This window comes from Paroedura picta, chromosome 3 (assembly GCF_049243985.1).
Source record: "Paroedura picta isolate Pp20150507F chromosome 3, Ppicta_v3.0, whole genome shotgun sequence".
Taxonomy (NCBI): Eukaryota; Metazoa; Chordata; class Lepidosauria; order Squamata; family Gekkonidae; genus Paroedura; species Paroedura picta.
In genome coordinates, this window is record NC_135371.1 from 56,029,479 (window position 1) to 56,046,653 (window position 17,175).

The window sequence follows — 17,175 nt, forward strand, 5'->3', positions numbered from 1 at the left end:
GTTTGTGTTTTCTGTTTAACGTCTATTTTTCCTGCCTTTCAGATAACAAAAATTAAGGTAACATATGTTGCATCAGCTTGTGGTTTGCTCTTAAGTATTGGGTATATGTGCAGTTTTGCTTGTAGAAAATTAAGGCATTTATATTCGATGAATATTTCAAATATAGCAGTTTTATATGCTAAGAAAATTAGATATGATGCATTTAATGTTGTTAAATCAGTAACATTAGTTTAGATTTGATTGGATAAAGGTAAAGGTAAAGGTATCCCCTGTGTAAGCAGCAGGTCATGTGTGACCCTTGGGGTTTTCTTGGCAGATTCAATACGGGGTGGTTTGCCAGTGCCTTCCCCAGTCATTACCGTTTACCCCCCAGCAAGCTGGGTACTCATTTTACCGACCTCAGAAGGATGGAAGGCTGAGTCAGTCTTGAGCCGGCTGCTGGGATTGAACTCCCAACCTCATGGTCAGAGCTTCAGTTAGCATGTCGCTGCCTTACCACTCTGCGCCACAAGAGGCTCTTGCTTTGATTGGATAGCAAGTATTAAATGTATTTCAGTATTTCGAAAATTTCCAATTTTTATTCCTCAAAAATTGGGAGGGGAAGTTTTTCCCCTTGGTTTGAGAATTTCTGTACATTTTACAGCTTTGTGTAGGATGAAGACAAACAATAATTATTTGATCATTCACTTGTTCAATAGCACTCAAAAGTAAACAGGAAATGACTAGATGTAAATTGTGCAAATATAAGACTTACTCATCCACATTTTCCTCAGACCATAGTTATTTATTAACTCCTGCCAATAAAATAGCACTTTTTTTCTGTGACTGTGTCATTCCCAAAATGGAAAGGCAGATTTTTACTCTGTGGCTGATCTTTTCTTCACAGATAGTTTTAGCAGATCCTGCTGGACAACAGGTATTTGCAGTCTTTTCTTGGTTCCCATTATGAATATAGGAACAGCAATATCTAGATGTTAAATACGTATCACATTTTTTTGATGTAAGACTCAGATTCAAGATTCAGAAACCTGCTCAGATCTATTAAATGGCTCTAGGACAGTAAGGTTAGAATGGCACTGTAAGCTAGTCCATGCAGCCAATAGATTTAAGACATCAAGTATGTATGTTGGGGGGGGGGGGCAGAATATGTCATTTTATAGAAATTGAACTTACAAATTTATTGAGGAGCTTTTTCATATTCTTAAGCTACAACTGATACATTAGTTTTTGGAATACTTGTGGTATTGCCACTTGCTCATTTGCATGCCTCTAGTTCAATTCTGGCTCTTGAGTTGATTAATTACATAATTGTCCCTATGTCCCAATGACTGGTGCCACAGCCTGGAGCAATTTTTGTGATTTGCATATAAATTTCAAGAGAGAACCAATCCTGGTTCACAATCTCAATCCCAATCAATTTGCCTCTCTGCCTAATACAAACATCTCTTTCCAAAAGATGCTGTCATTCCTTTCCTAACCAATGCTCTTGCAGAGATAAGATTATTTATGACCTTTGAGACATACAAGCAGTTTGTAATGAGTACCTGTTGGACTTCAGTGCTAGGAAGCTTGCATTTTTTGTCCCATTGCCCATGCCTTCAGCCCACATGGGGTATACACATGCAACACTTAATTTCTCATTTTTTGATCACCTAGTGTTCAAATATTCTTTATGAGCACAGATATGTAATGTAGTGCCAGGTTCAATATATCATATATCACCTTTCGTGGCTCCCGATGATAATACAAAACATTTCTTTATCAGCTGCTCCTTAACTTTAATTGGAGAGTGGCAAATCATATCTCCTGTGTTATTTATATCAGTGGTCCCCAACCCGCGGGCCGCAGCCCGCTGCCGGGCCGCAAAGGCCTTGGCGCCGGGCCACGGCTCCTTCTTCCCTCCCCCCCTGAAGCGAGAAGCTCGCCGGGCCGCGAGCAAATCGGCCGCCAAAGCAGCCGATTAGCTCGCGGCCCAGCAAGCTTCTTGTTTCGGGAGGGGGGGGAAGAGAAGCTTGCTGGCGGCCCGGAGGGGCCGGGGGGGGAGCCGCGGCCACCGGCATAGTGGCGGCGCAAACGCGCGTGCGCGGCAGTCCGCGCACGTGCGTTTGCGCTGGGGCTCCCGCGCGTGAGCGGGCCCCCGGGCCGCCCTCTCGCCCCACTCCGGAGCAGCGGTCCGCAGCAGCCGAAAGGTTGCGGACCGCTGATTTATATAGTTGTTTGGCTAATTTCTGATCTTTTACATTCACTTTCTGATTTCTTAAATTCCTGTGTATTGGGAACCACTGATCTAGACCCATAACTCCTGTTGGCAGAGTAATTAACACAGCAAAGAGTGTACAACTTGATTAAAGTGTAGGTAGTGTATTTAGTGTATATACTTGATAGCACAGAGGAGAGAATGAGAGAGAGAGAGGAGGAGAGAGAGAGCAATGGGGAGTGTGCAACTTTTGAGAAGGAGCAGAATATTGCCCTGAGAGTAGCAATCTGGAGAGACAAGAATGACACTCCAGTAGAGAAGGTGTTTACCTCAGTCCTATCTAATTGACTTCTGCTGCCCCCTGCAGGATCTTCTCTTCATTTTTGTATGCCACACATTATCTATGTGGAAAGATAATTTATGGTCAATGTCAGAGACAGTGTCACTGTATCATGAGGTGGGGCAGCTTTCAGAGTCCAGGGTTTGGGCAGAGAGCCCACTACTACAAATCCCCCCAACCACTTGTAGTCAGGGAAGAACTTGCACTTGGTATACAATGTGGCACTTTTGTTGGGCATTGCGGTTGTGTTCCTATCTGACCACATCACCTAGTATGACTGTGGAAATAACAAAAAATCAGTGTGAAAGCTCACAAATGAGTGAAAGAAGAGCACAAACTCAGGAGGGTGGATTTCTGTTGGTAGGAAGGAAGGGATCAGTAGGGGCGGGAGATGGATAGTCTCTGCCCAGTCTCCCTCAAAGCCTGGAACTGGCCATGAACAATATTTCTACTTAGTAAATATTTCATTTAGCACTGAAGGTAACCTTGAAGCCAGACAGTGATATCTATACTAGATTTTGGGAGCACCAGAAAGTTATCTTATATTCTGACAGAAGTGAATGTATTGAGTTGTCCCTGAAGAAAGGTGTTAAATTTAATCTGAAATGTATTGGGGTACAATAAACTCTTTCCTACCTTCTGGTGAGATCTGTCCGATCAGTTTGCCTCACTTATATTCTACTCAGCCATGAAAATTCTGTGACAGTTCTTCTAACGTGAACTTTTGCTAAATCCTAAATACTTTTAAAGAATGTAATCCTAAAATTACTAAAGCTTTCTTTAATTTCATTTTTTTCCATTTTGTCCTGCAATTGAGCCTCGAGACTTCTGAAAATGTCAAAACAGCATTGGATCCTGTGCTGGTTCTCCACCATAAAATCAGAGTCCAGTAACACCTTTAAGATCAACAAAGATTTATACAGGGCATGAGCTTTCTAGCGCAAGCACTCTTCATGAACTCGAAAGCTCACGCACTGAATAAATCTTTGTTGGTCTTAAATGTTCTACTGGCCTCTGATTTTATTGTGCTACTTCAGACCAACACGACTACCCATTTGAATCTGGTTCTCCACCAGTGCAAGACCATTTCTAACAGTGGATGGGTGGGACATGCCGATTTATCTCCCACTGCAAAAACTCTGCTATTGTGGCCAGCCCAGCACTATTTCCAGAAGACAGTGTGAAAGGAAAGGCGGAAAATTACCATACGATACAGCAAAATATCTCCCACATGTTTTCATACAAGAGTCGCCACGGCACTGGAAATTCCAAGGGAAATCACTGTTTAAATTAAAATTAAAAAATGATTTCTCAGTTCTTTGGAAAGGTTTTCTGTCCCTTCCAAGCAGCAGGTGATCATTTTTCAAACAGCTCTCTGACAAAAGCTTGTTTGCTGTTATAATATTTAACTATTATTATTTTAACACCAAGTCTTAATGAAATACTTCTGACAAATATCTGTTGAAGTATTGAGAGCCCACACCCAAAGGAGCCGATGCCTAAGAACTACCATCATGACAGTGGGAATATAAAGCAAAATGTTGTGACACAGTTTACTAATTTAACAGTATTAACATAGTCTGAGGAAGAGTGCTTGCACTCGAAAGCTCATGCCTTGAATAAATCTTTGTTGGTCTTAAAGATGCCACTGGACTCTGATTTTGTTGTGCTATTGCAAACCAACACAGCTACTCACTTGAATCCCACCTAAAAGTGTGAGATTAAGCAATGAATAGTCCAGGGTCACTGGCTGTTTTGGCAAGCAGAGGAGACCTTCCATGCAGGATGTTTGCCCTGCAAAAAGTGACATGTAGCCAGAAACAGTCTTGCAATAAGTAGGACACACCAAGGACATTTCTGCATGGAGTTTGTGCTGCAGCTCTGTTTCCCCACCTCTCTCTAATGTTACACACCGCACTAGCTGCAAGCCCTAGCTGTTCGGGTATTCTGTCAGCTTACTCACCCTTCTCCCCCCTGCCCCGTGTTTTGCCAGACTGCCTCTGTGTTGATATTTTCTGAAAGAAACACACCTGAAGTGTTTGTGTTTGTGTGTGTGTGTGGAATCTGTACAGTTTGTTGCTGTTTTAAAAGTCATGTCTGCAAGCAACCACTTTCATACCCTATTTCCTCTTTTTTCCCTGATCTGCTATCATGTGGCTATACCGCTGTAGCAAGTGACCATAACCCAAGTGGGGTTTTTTTAAGGGGTGTGTGTCTTACAGTAGAAAGGAGACCTGAAACTCTGCTTTTCTGTCATACCTTTTTTCACTGGTGAGGTGGAGATCCACTGACTTTTCGCATGTGATATATCCACCTAACAGGATAATACAAAGTGGTGTTCCCAGAACAACAGAGTCCCACCTTCTCTAGACTTGATGCTGCATTTTTAAACATACCTCAGGACCCAACCAAAAGCAAATCTATATACTGTATTTGCTGGCGTAAAAGACTACTTTTCCCCCCTGAAAAACATGCCTCCAAGTGGGGGGGGGTCGTCCTATACGGCGGGTGCAATTCAGTTGGGATAGACATAGTTGCCCATAGTGGCCTCCCGATGGCTGCCCACCTCATTCTACATTCCATCCAGTATCACGCGGTATCCAGCGCGGCCGCAGCGGGTCATCAGCATGGCTGTGGCGAGCATCAGCAGCGAGACAGGGGTGCCAGCCTTTTCGGCGTGACTGACCCGTTCTGCTTGGTGGGAAGCAGCAGCACTCCGGCCCACCCCTTGTCTACGCAGAGCTCACACATGCTCATTTGCGCACTAGTGCCGGTCACAGGGAGATGCAGGGGCTGGCCGGAGGCGCTGCGGTTGCGCTGCAGCCGTACAATGGTGACAATGACAGGTAATGTAATGTAACAAACTCTATATATTTGAGTGGAAATATTGAGGGGTTGTCTTATATGCCCAGTCATCTTATACGCCGGCAAATACGGTAAACTTACTGGGACCCCTATTAAAGCAGGATGAGGGAGCAGGACCCTTATCCTTGCTTCTCTTCCTCACATACTCCACCCTGTCTTGTCTTCTGAGTCCCTGATTTCTGGCTATTGGAAATCACCCCCCCCCCACACACACACACACACACAGGCCTTTGGGTTAAAGGTCAGGAATTCTATTTTATCCTCCTCACATGATTTCAGCCATTCTAGTGAACCATTTTCATGACAGTTGGTTCTTGTATTTGAAACTGATTTCTCTGTCAAGCCACTAGTTGCACACTAACATAAACCGAATGGAGATACTACTAACAGAGTCTTTACCACACTTTCCAGTGTGGTGTAGTAGTTAAGAGCAGCAGAATTCAATCTGGAGAACCGGTTTGATCCTCCATTCTTCCACAAGATGTGACTTTGGGCCAGGCACAGTTCTCTCAGAAATTTCTCAGCCCTAGGGTTGTCAGCTCTGGGTGGGGAAATACCTGGAGACTTTGGGGGTGTAGCTGGGAGTAGGCGGGATTTGGTGCTGGGAGGACCCTCAGTGGAGTATAATGCTATGGAGTCCACCTTCCAAAGCAGTCATTTTCGCCAGGGGAACTGATCTCTTTAATTTGGAGATGAGCTATAATACCAGGGGATCTCCAGGTCCCACCTGGGAACTGGAATCCCTACTAGCTTCACCTACCTCATGAAGTGTCTGGTTTGGGGAGAGGAAGGGAAAGCAATTGTATGCTGCTTTGAAACCTTTTAAAGTAGAGAAAAGTGGGATATAAAACCAAACTCTTCTTCTTTCCCAGAATGCCATTGAAATCTATAGTCTGCGTGTGGACAGCAAAGTTACTTCACGATTTGCACACACAGTCATTACCAGCAAGGTTGCAAACAGAGCGAATGTGTCCCAGGAGGCACTTTTTGAAGTGGAGCTACCCAAGACAGCCTTCATCACAAACTTCAGCATGTAAGCACATTTCTAAGGCTTCTTAAAAGCTTCTGAGTTTCAGATCCTCTGCTGCTGCCATGGTCTCCAGCACCTGCTCTGCTCCACAGCTGCCCCTCCCTTCTTTGATATGATAGCAGAGCTTGTCACTGCTTCTTTCAGGTAGCTGTAGTTCCTACTGCACCTCCTCATTGCTGTGAGTGCTGAGAACCAGTAGAACCACATTGCGTGTGCAATGGCAGCAGGAGACTCAACTGGGCTGACATAGTAGCCTAACATCTACCATATTGGTCTGAGCTGCATGATGTCCCCCGTTTCAGCAGGCTGCTCTTCAGACCTCATGCCTCCTTCATCCTGTGGGATCAGGGGGGAAGAACATTTCCCTTCACACTGGAGGAGGAACCAGTTTATTTTCCTTTCTGTGGATGTCTTCAAAGCCTGATATGACCAGAGTCTCCTTGCCAGTCTCCAACCTAAAGCCAACCAAAGTCCTAAATAGGGCTGCCAGGTCCAGATTGGAAAATTCCTGGGATTTAGCGGGGTGGAGCCTGGGAGGGTGGGTTTGAGGAGGGGAGCAAGGTCTAATGCCCTAAAGTTCACTTTCCAAGGCAGCCATTTTCTCCAAGAGAACTGCTGATTTTGGTCATCTGGAGATCAATTGTAATAGCAGGAGATCTCCAGCTGCCCCTTGGAATGTGGAGACCCTTGTCCTAAAGGGCCTAAATTCAAAGGAAAGTCGGGCCACAATTTGCTTTCACTGTTTATAATATTTGTTTCTTTTGAAGGACCATTGATGGAAAAACGTACCCTGGAACAGTAAAGGAAAAGAAAGCTGCACAAGATCAGTACGATGCTGCTGTTTCACGAGGGCAAAGTGCTGGATTGGTCCGGTGAGCTGCGAACACTTTACTGACTCTTTTGGTTTAAGTTTATATTTCCCATAGGTTAAACCAGTGGTTCTCAACCTTCCTAATGCTGCAACCCTTTAATACAGCTCCTCATGTTGTGGTGACCCCCAGCTATAAAATTATGCAAGTGTTCTTTCACAGAAATTAAACCGAAACTGACCAATGGCGTGAAGATCCATTGTTCATGACTGTATATAAATTGTTTTTTCCCCTGGGGTTTCTCAGTTCAGTTCTGCCTCGTGTCCCACCATGCCAATCTCACTCTTTTTCACTGCTCCAGACAAACAAATGCTCTATCTCAATCTACCCCGCATGGCTGTTGTGTGGATGGCACCGCCCCCCTGGCCAAGCTGCTTGCCCTGCCATTACCCTTGTGAAAGGGTTGTTAGACCCCCAAAGGGGTCCTGACCCCCAGGTTGAGAACCATTGTGTTAAACCATCCTTAACCTTGTTGGCAAAGGCTAAATATACAGAAAGGGTAAACACACGCCACTTAAGAACAAAACAGATTTCAAGGAAAGAGGATAGATAGAAGCCATCTGTACTAGCTGGGAGAGAAGAAGAGAACTAACTGTTCTCAGAAGAACAGGGGGAAACCTGAATAAACCAATCAGAGGCAAGAAGGGGAACTGTTTGAAATCAGGGGAGGTCCCTAACTTTGCTCTTCTAGCTAGTTGTCCCCTTTACCGCCTGTGCAGGATTTTCCGTTCACTTCTTTGTGTATATGTACAGTGGATTTTGCATATTCCTCCAAATCCATTCTCTTCATACTCCATAGAATGTTTAACAAACAGAATTGCAGGTACATGGGTTTTGAGACAACTAATAGCAAATTAAAAATCCCTCTTGACTGTGTCCCCTGCAGCTGGAATAGACAGAATGTCATCTGAGTAACAAGGAACTATAGCTTCTGTGACTTGCCTTAAAGTGCAAGAAGTAGACTGGCAGGCCCTGGAATATCTACTGAGGCTCTAGGGTACAGGACTTTCCCACCACAGCACCTGATTCCTCTCTAATGAGATAGAAAGAGAGATGCTATATGCTGTGTGCTACAGATAAAATCCCAATGGACTCATGGACTAGCCCAGTTTTTGTTTTGCATTCTCCCATTTATCCGGTAAGCTGTTTAAAAAAAAATACAACCTTGTATTTGAAATGACTAGAAGTTGCCTAAAAGGGAGAGCTGAAAATCAGAAGTTTTTGTTATGGAAGAAAAGAGTTGTGGGTTCAGCCCTTAGACTGGAAAAGCCCAGATAACCTGCTTACCCAATTTCTCTTACTTTGGGATATTTGGTTTCCATTGATATTTTTCTTGTTTCCAGGTCAAGTGGAAGGAAGCTAGAACAGTTTCATGTTTCAGTCAATGTTGCGGCAGCTGCGAAAGTTACCTTTGAGCTGATCTATGAAGAGTTACTAAAACGGAAGCTAGGGAAATACGAACTGCTGATTAAGGTTAAGCCCAAACAGCTTGTGAAACACTTCCAGGTCAGTTCTTGGCAGATGCTTCTGTCGCCAATGGAATCCACCTTCTGGCACTATGTTGCAACTGAATGGTATCCCTCATGTTTTCTTTTCTTCTTCTCCTCAGATTGACACCCACATCTTTGAACCCCAAGGCATAAGTTTCCTGGAAACTGACAGCACCTTTCTAACCAATGAACTAAATGAAGCCCTCACAAAAGTCCAGGGGGAGACCAAGGTATACAGCATGGACCAAAATGCTGGAAAACTGCCATGATACAGAAGCTGTAGGCCTTTGTGTAAGCTTGACTCAGACTTTTGTTTCTCTGTCTGATTATCAGGCTCATATCACATTTAAACCAACAATAGCACAACAAAGAAAACGTCCAGACCTGGAAGAAACTCTGCTAGATGGAGATTTTCTCATTCGTTATGATGTTAAAAGGAGCGTCACTGCAGGAGATATACAGGTAGAACATGAACAATCCCAGAGTGATGGGCATCTTTTGGCTAAGTGCAAAGAAGGCAGTTTTATGCAGTATTGTCAAATATTCCAGACTGAAGGGTCTAGCCAACTAGTGAAAATGGGCTTTTCTCCTTTGGAAAAGGTTATAACTGCATGATTTTCTTTTAGAGATTTTTTAAATTGACCATCTAGTTATCCAAGTACTTCAGTGGGTGGGATAGAGGCTGAAGAGGATTTAGAACACCAAGTGCTCTCTTCTGGCAAGCCCTCAGCACCACCAGTTTCATCACATGTACTGGTATGGTTGCTTGGGACATGGAATGGTACAGTATAGCTTGACTGAGTCAGATCTCAGAAGCTAAGTTGGGATGGAACTTTAATGGGAGACCACAATGGGAGGCTTTGTAGACCTCTACTTAATCCAGCCTTTCTCAACTTTTTTACCATTGAGAAAACTCTGAAACATTCTTCAGGCTTCAAGAAAACCCAGAAGTAGTGCAATCATGAAGAATATCGTTGGGAAGCATAGCTGTATGCACAACCACCTGGAGCCCCTTCCCTTCCCAACCCCTCCAGACCCATCACTGGCCATTTTGGGAAGGGGGTGCTGGTTCAACATGACCATGTACAGGCATATCACCTGATAAATGTTTAACAACTTTTTAAAATATACAAAAAATTAATTAACTTCCACCCATTCAGGAAGCCTTTCCAAGGCTGTTAAAATCTCAGGTTTTCATGAAACCCTGGTTGAGAAAGTCCAGCTTAATCACTTGCTTTTGAAACCCTATGGGGTTGCTGTGAGTCAGCAGAGACTTGACTGCATTTTATGCACACGCTGATAAGGTCATACAAGCAACACATACCGCTCGGGCACAAAGTTAGTGGGGTCACACACTGGCCTAATTCCTGATAAACCAGCATAAAACCAAATTACACGGGCATGATGATGGGCCAAAGCTCAGTCACAGAGCACCTGCTTTGCATGGAGAAGGTTCCAGGTTGATTCACCAGCATGTCCAGTTGGAAGGACCAGGTAGTGGGTGATCTGAAAGACCTCTGCCGCTGCCTGTCTGACCTTGCAAGACCAATGGTCTGATTCAGCCTAAGGCGGCTTCATGTGTTCCTCTCTCTAAATCATGCCAGCCTAGCAGTTTACCAACAGGCTTGAAAACTGTGCCCTGGATTATGCTTCTTAGATTATTTTGGTTAAGTTATTTAATTCAATCTTGTGCTGAAACACGTACATGTACATATAACAAACTCTTTTTTTGTTTCAGATTGTTAATGGATATTTTGTGCATTATTTTGCACCTAGTGAAATACCCGTGTTTCCCAAAAATATTGTTTTTGTCATAGATAAAAGTGGATCTATGATTGGCAAGAAAATTCAGCAGGTAATTTTTCTCAAAATAGGCAATTTTCTGGAGTTTATTCACTGTATTAATACTTTTTATCATTTGAAAACTATTGAGTGAACTCTAAACTCCACAGAGAGTGATAATAACTTTTTAGGGCCATTATTAATTACTATTATTAATTAAAAGCTTGTCAGATATTGTATGGATGGCTGACTGGATCTTCCCCCAGAAATATTTGCCAAATGTTTGGAAGCAGTGGCTGGCTGGATCAGGAGGAGCCGCCTGAAACTCAACCCCTCCAAGATGGAGGTCCTTTGGCTGGGCTGATGGGAGCAGGAATAGAAAGTGCATCTTCCCTGACTAGACAGGGTGCAATTGTCATCTGTGCCCGGAGCCAAGAATTTGGGAGTGATTCTGGATGCCTCACTTTCCATGGAGCCCCAGGTCACCAAGGTAGCCCGGGCAGCGTTTTTTCATCTACGCCAAGCACGGCTACTAGCGCCCTACCTGCCCTTGGAACACCTGGCCACTGTGATCCATGCAATGGTCACTTCTAGGTTAGACTTCTGTAACTCGCTCTACATGGGCCTACCCTTGTCCCTGACCCGGGAGTTACAGCTGGTACAGAACACAGCCACATGGGTCCTCACTAAATCATCTTGGAGGACCCATGTTCAGCCTCTGCAGAAGCAACTGCACTGGTTACCAGTTTGTTTCCAGATCAGGTTCGGTGGCCTGGGGGCTAAGATCGGACCCTCCTAGGGACAGAGGCCAGTACTAGACTGGCCTGGATTGCCAGATCGATCCTTCCTATGTCCAATTATCCATTAGAAAAGAAAAGACATTTTCAGAAAAGACATTTCAGGATGGACAACAGTTAATTATCTCACAACAAAATTATATCCATAATAGTAAGCCATGAATTTGACCCACTGTGAGATACACACTGCAGAGGCTGTTCATATTACATTCAGTGATCTATTATATACAAAATTCATCGCCCATAAGCCTGCTTTATACACAGGGCTGCCAACCTCCAGGTGGAGCCTGGAGAGCTCCCAGAATTATAGTTAATCTCCTGACAACAGAGATCCATTTTCCTAGAAAAAATGAAATCTTTACTCCTTCCACTGATAAATTGTTGGATTGTTGAATATACTCCATATATTACATGTTAGGCATGAGTGTTACAGATTTTATTTTAGGCTTAGTCTTCTGACTGAATATATGCTTGGATATTACGTGCATGGATATTATTTCACATAAATTTCTTTTTCAGACCCAGGAGGCCTTACAAGAAATCTTAGATGATCTGAATCCTGAAGACCACTTTAATTTAATAACCTTTAGTAGGAAAGTCATTGCATGGAAGCCATCTTTACTGCCAGCTACAGAAGAGAATGTGGAGCTGGCTAAACAATACGTTGGGACCATTCAAGCCCAAGGAGGTAAAACTTAAGGATGCTTGAAATTTCAAAGCAAACCAATTTAGTACTTGATATTTCTTGTTCAACAACACTCATGATCAGGCTGTTCAGCTTCCCTGAAAACTATTGAACAAGTTTACAGGTGCCTATTGGGAAGAAGATGGCTCATAGTTGTTTGGTGATCTGTTATGAGCTGGGTTCTAATCTACCAGAGAGTAATATTACTCCTCAGAGTATTACTCCTCAGAGTAATAGCCATAGTTGGAGATCAGAAGTAAACAGGAATGAACTTCTGATCTCCCAATGCAGAAGGAAAAGGAGAAAGACATAATGCCTTTTCCTTCTTTCTGCATGGGGCGGGAATGGGTAAGTACAGAAGCAATACTTCTGATCTCCCCATTCAAAACCAAAATAGATCAGTCATTTCCATTTCTCTGCAGCCAAAGCCAACAGCTTGGGATGGGGAGACAAGAAGCTGTGAAATATCCTCCTTGTCTTGACAGCTGAAGCTGATGGCATGGATGGGAAGAATAAAAGGCAAATCAGCTGAGCTTTTGATCACCATCCCCACTACCCACTCTGCTAACTTTGCTGCATCTCAGAAAGTCTGGGGCACTGCAAAGTTTCCAGGATGGAAGATTAGGACCATTTCCACATGAGGAATAAATATGCCTCTGCCCAGCCTCTCATTGTTTTCAGGATTTAATGTTGCTTCCTCATGATGTTTGCAGCAACTAGCAGCTCACCATTGGTTGGTTCAAGTTTTCATCCCCATTGCTCTGCGATGAGGGAATGTGGGAGAATCCATTTCCCCTTTCTTGTTGCGGTGCACAGTGAGGTACAAACAAGGGCCTGTCTGAAAGAAGAACTGCACCACAGTCTTGCTAGTGTTTTGCCCACCCTCACACCTGCCCTCCCCTCTCCATTTCTGGATCGCTAAGTTTTTTTAATGGCTCAGTCCACATTGCTATGGGACTGCAAGATGATGTGGCTGTGTATCAATGGAAATAAAATATATTGTCATGTTCTCTTCAGTGTACACAGTAATATTGTGAGTGGGCAGCAATCCTACCTAAAACACATTCATGTTTTTGTTTTCTGGTGGTAGGGAAAGGGGGACCTTGTGATGAAGCAGACCTCTCCCTATTAGTATGGCATCCATATTCTGTATTTTTTTTAATTGGCCCATTATGCACGGCCGCCGAAACTGCGATTTCGGGTCACATGGAAAACGCGGAGGGGGAAGACGTGACGCACACCGGTTATGCACGGGGTGGGGCACAACGGCGGCAAAACTCAGAGTAACCGATTATGCACGCGGCAATCCCAGCGCCACTTCTGGTTGCACCCTGGTCACCCGGAAGCTGCACTTTCTTCCGCATTTCACTGACGCGGCTTTTTCGGCGACATGCACCGAAGCTGCGGCTAGTTGCAGCTGGCACCGTGCGTTATTGGTGATTTTAGTCGCCGCCATTCCACCCCGAATGTGCGTTATTCCCCCCCGTGCATAATGGGTCATTGTGAACACATAATCATCAGGGTCCAATTACCCTGACCAGAAATCTACCCAAACATAAATTGAGACCATTATACAAAGAATCCTGAAAAGAAATCTTGAAAAATTATTTATTGTTGTGGCATGATCCCATAGCAATGCAGAAGTGTTTTTTTAAGTTAATTTCAGGACTTGGGGGTGGAGGGGTGAGTACTCAAAACCACTGCTGTGAGGGGATTGATGGCTTGTGTTGATTGACAACCCAAGGAGTTGGGGGGGGGGGGCTAAAGGTTGTCTCCACCACCTTGTCAGGAAGGGAAAAGCCACAACAAGACAGTAAGATAATATGGGAGGTATCTCCCATCAAGAAGTGGCCAAATGTACACATTTGCAAGCATGAGGTGGCATGTATTGTCCACCTCCATGCAGAAATGGTCTAGAAGTCCCCAAGTTCTGAGCTTTAGCCAGTGATCAGCTGAGAGTTGGCTCCTGATTCTGGTCCTCAAAAAAAAACTTGGCTTGGTGCAGAATAAAATTTCCCCAGCAGGAGATCAGAAAAAAATGCCTAGTTGACCCCTCATCTAATGGGTCTCCCACTGCTTGGGGGGAGGGGAGAGAGCACTTCTGGGCATTTTCAAATGTTAATCAGGGGAGCAGACAAAAACACTTGCTACTCCCTCATTCCCTCAAATCTCAATTTTGTTGGTGTGAGCAATGACAACAAAGCAATTCACTGAAAATGCAGAGAAGGGGGATGTTTCCTTTTGTTCAAAACATCATCCCAATAATGCCATGCTAAGAAGGATCTTTTTTTCTGGGTTTGATGAATGTGGAGTGCTTAGCAGAAAGCAGGCTGTTCCCAATTTGTGCAAGAATAGAGGATGACATCAAGTGGAAACCAAAAGAAAAGAAATGCACATGAATGGAGTTGCTGAAATAGAGTAAACTTACATTGGGAAATCAGCCCTGGTTTACATGCTTTTTGTTTTGTTTCTGCATATGGCTAGAATGGACTCCCTGCTGACAAAGTCTGTCAGCTCTTCCCATGTATTTTGCCCCACTTTGCCCCCCGTACTTGAAGACTCCTTCCTTGAAAGATCCCAGGGGAATGAAACCAGTTCTGTGGTCTGTGATATCAAATGTATCATCAGGTCTTCCCTGCTGTTACAGCGACAGATATCAATGATGCTGTCCTGACTGCCATACATACACTGAATGAGGCCACCGCTGCTGAGTTACTGCCAGAGCAAAGCATTTCAATGATAATTTTGCTGACAGATGGTGAACCTACTACTGGTAAGTTAAAAATAGCAAGACAACAGAGGGTATGTGTGTAGAGGGAGATTATTTGTATTTATGTTTTTATTATATAGTCATGTCAGTCAATATAGTTTTAAAGAACTTATCATATGCCTCCCCTTCCTTCTGTGCACCGTTTGTGTAACTCTGTTAGCGTTGTTCCACCTGTGCCAAGCTAAGCTACTAGTGCCCTACCTGGACCCAGGACACCTAGCCACAATAATCCAAGCGACAGTCACTTCTAGGCTAGATTTCTGCAACTCTATGTGGGCCTACCCTTATCCCTGACCTGGAAACGACAATTGGTCCAGAATGTTGCAGCCAGGGTTCTTACAAGAACATATTGGAGGGCCCACACTGGCCCACACTCCAAAAGCTGCCCTGGTTACCAGCTAAATACCAGATTATGCTTAAGTTTCTGGTAATCACATTCAAGGCCATATGCAGTCTGGGCCCTGAGTACCTGAGGAAAAACATCTCCTTCTATGCCACCCAAAGAGCACTATGCTCTGCAGATACCAACAAGCTGGTGATCCCTGTCTCAAGGGAGGCTTGTGTGGCCTTGACCAGGGCCAGGGCTTTTTCCATCCTGGCCCCCACCTGGTGGAATGGGCTCCCAAAAGAGATCAGGGCCCTGCTGGAACTAAAACAGTTCCACGGGGCCTGCAAAATGGAGCTCTTCCACTAGGCTTTCTGACAAGGCCAATGAAACAATCCCACCTACCAGAGCCCAGATTTCCTTCCCACCACCAACTACATCTCACTACATCGCCAAGCCACAGCACAGAAATATCAGACAGAGAATTATAAAATCAGTGTGTCACAGCAAACTGTTGAATTCTGAATGTTATTTTTATGTACTCTACCATTATAGGCTTACATGTCCTCAACTGTTTGTTCAAAAGTATTGTGTTCCCAATTTGTATGTTCAAAGTGATGACATTCCCTGTACTGCACCACAAGTTGCAATTTAAACCATTCTGAGCCGTAGGAGAGAGTGGCATATAAATGTAATAAATATATATAAATAAATAAATAAATAAATAAATAAATAAATAAAATAATTTCAGACTTTTGATTAAAATGTTCTCAATTAAAGCCATTTTTAGAAGTCTTCTACACTTTCAGTTGCCATACATATGAGAAAAAAGACCATTAAAAAAGCAGGAAATCCAAGGGGGGGGGGGTTGAGAAGGACAGGTGACTAAGAGGTAGGGGATAACACTTATTCTGCAGTAAAATCTTTTCCTCTCACAGTATGTTCCTGACCATTTCTGCATGAGGAATTTGGCCCTGCCCGGCCTCCCCTAGTTTGTGGGTTTTAATGCTGTTTCCACATTACGTCAGCAACAACCCATAGCTCTCCATTGGATGGCGCAAGTTTTTGTCCTCTTTGCTGTGCGATGTGGGAAAGTAGTAGTATTCGCTTCCCCATTTCTTGCCACAGTGCACAACAAGGCGCAAACAGGGGCAGGACTGTCTGAAAGAAGAAATATGTGTCACTCTCCTCTCCACTTCCAGATCGTTTTTTTTTTAATGGCGCGTCCACGTTGCTACAGGGCCGCAAAGCAATGTGCTGTCAGTTCAAATAAATGTTCTCTTCAGTGTGCACAGTAATATTGGGATTGGGCAGCAACAGACATTCCTCTTTGTGTTTTCTAGCGGTGGGGTATGAATGGGAAAAGAAGGGGGGCATGTGATGAAGCAGCCCTCTCCCTATTAGCTTAGCGTCCATGCCCTTTATTTTGATGGTGGTTGATGGCGGCGGAGCGTAAAGCTCTTTTGGGGGCATAGGCAGGGAGGCAGTCCCTCAAGTACACTGGGCCCTGACCACGTATGGCCTTGAAGGTAATTACCAGAACCTTTAGCCTGATCCGGAATTCAACTGGCAACCATTACAAATGATGTAGGATGGGCCGGATGTGGGATCTCCATGATGTTGCTGTGAGAATCCTGGCTGCTGCGTTTTGGACCAGTTGTAGTTTCCAGGTCAAGGCTAAGGGCAGGCCTGCGTAGAGCAAGCTGGAGGCGAGATCTTAAAAAGTCTCAGTAGCACAGAGGCATGCTATCCTTATGAACTGGTTGCACCAGCAGGGCTCTCTGTTCAGCCCAGGGTTTAAATATCTTGGAGAACTAGAGGCCTCACTTACTCCTAGCCTTGTCTGGCCAAGGCTTAATCTAGCCTTGATTCTGTGTCGCATTGTGAGCATTTAGGCACTGACCTGGTTCCACAGGTGGAAAACAGCATGCCAGCCTGGTGCTTTATTGTTGATGAGTTGCCTCCTTGCAGTCCTGCCATCTCTGTCACTCCTGCCAGGTGGTGTAGCGATGCTAGTCCTCAGAT

The 17,175-nt window shown here is 44.3% G+C and overlaps 1 protein-coding gene across 2 annotated transcripts in view; it reads left to right on the plus strand.

Annotated features, from left to right (window-relative positions):
• The first annotated feature begins 793 nt into the window (after positions 1-793).
• LOC143832034 (inter-alpha-trypsin inhibitor heavy chain H4-like) overlaps positions 794-17,175 on the plus strand; it is a 40,361-nt gene continuing 23,979 nt past the window's right edge. For both annotated transcript variants that reach the window (XM_077325770.1, XM_077325771.1), the window contains exons 1-9: positions 794-916; positions 6,275-6,435; positions 7,200-7,304; positions 8,645-8,807; positions 8,911-9,021; positions 9,125-9,253; positions 10,530-10,646; positions 11,890-12,058; positions 14,703-14,828. In XM_077325770.1, coding sequence (XP_077181885.1) covers positions 842-916; positions 6,275-6,435; positions 7,200-7,304; positions 8,645-8,807; positions 8,911-9,021; positions 9,125-9,253; positions 10,530-10,646; positions 11,890-12,058; positions 14,703-14,828 — 1,156 coding nt within the window. In that variant the 5' untranslated portion in view covers positions 794-841. The remainder of the gene's footprint in view (positions 917-6,274; positions 6,436-7,199; positions 7,305-8,644; positions 8,808-8,910; positions 9,022-9,124; positions 9,254-10,529; positions 10,647-11,889; positions 12,059-14,702; positions 14,829-17,175) is intronic.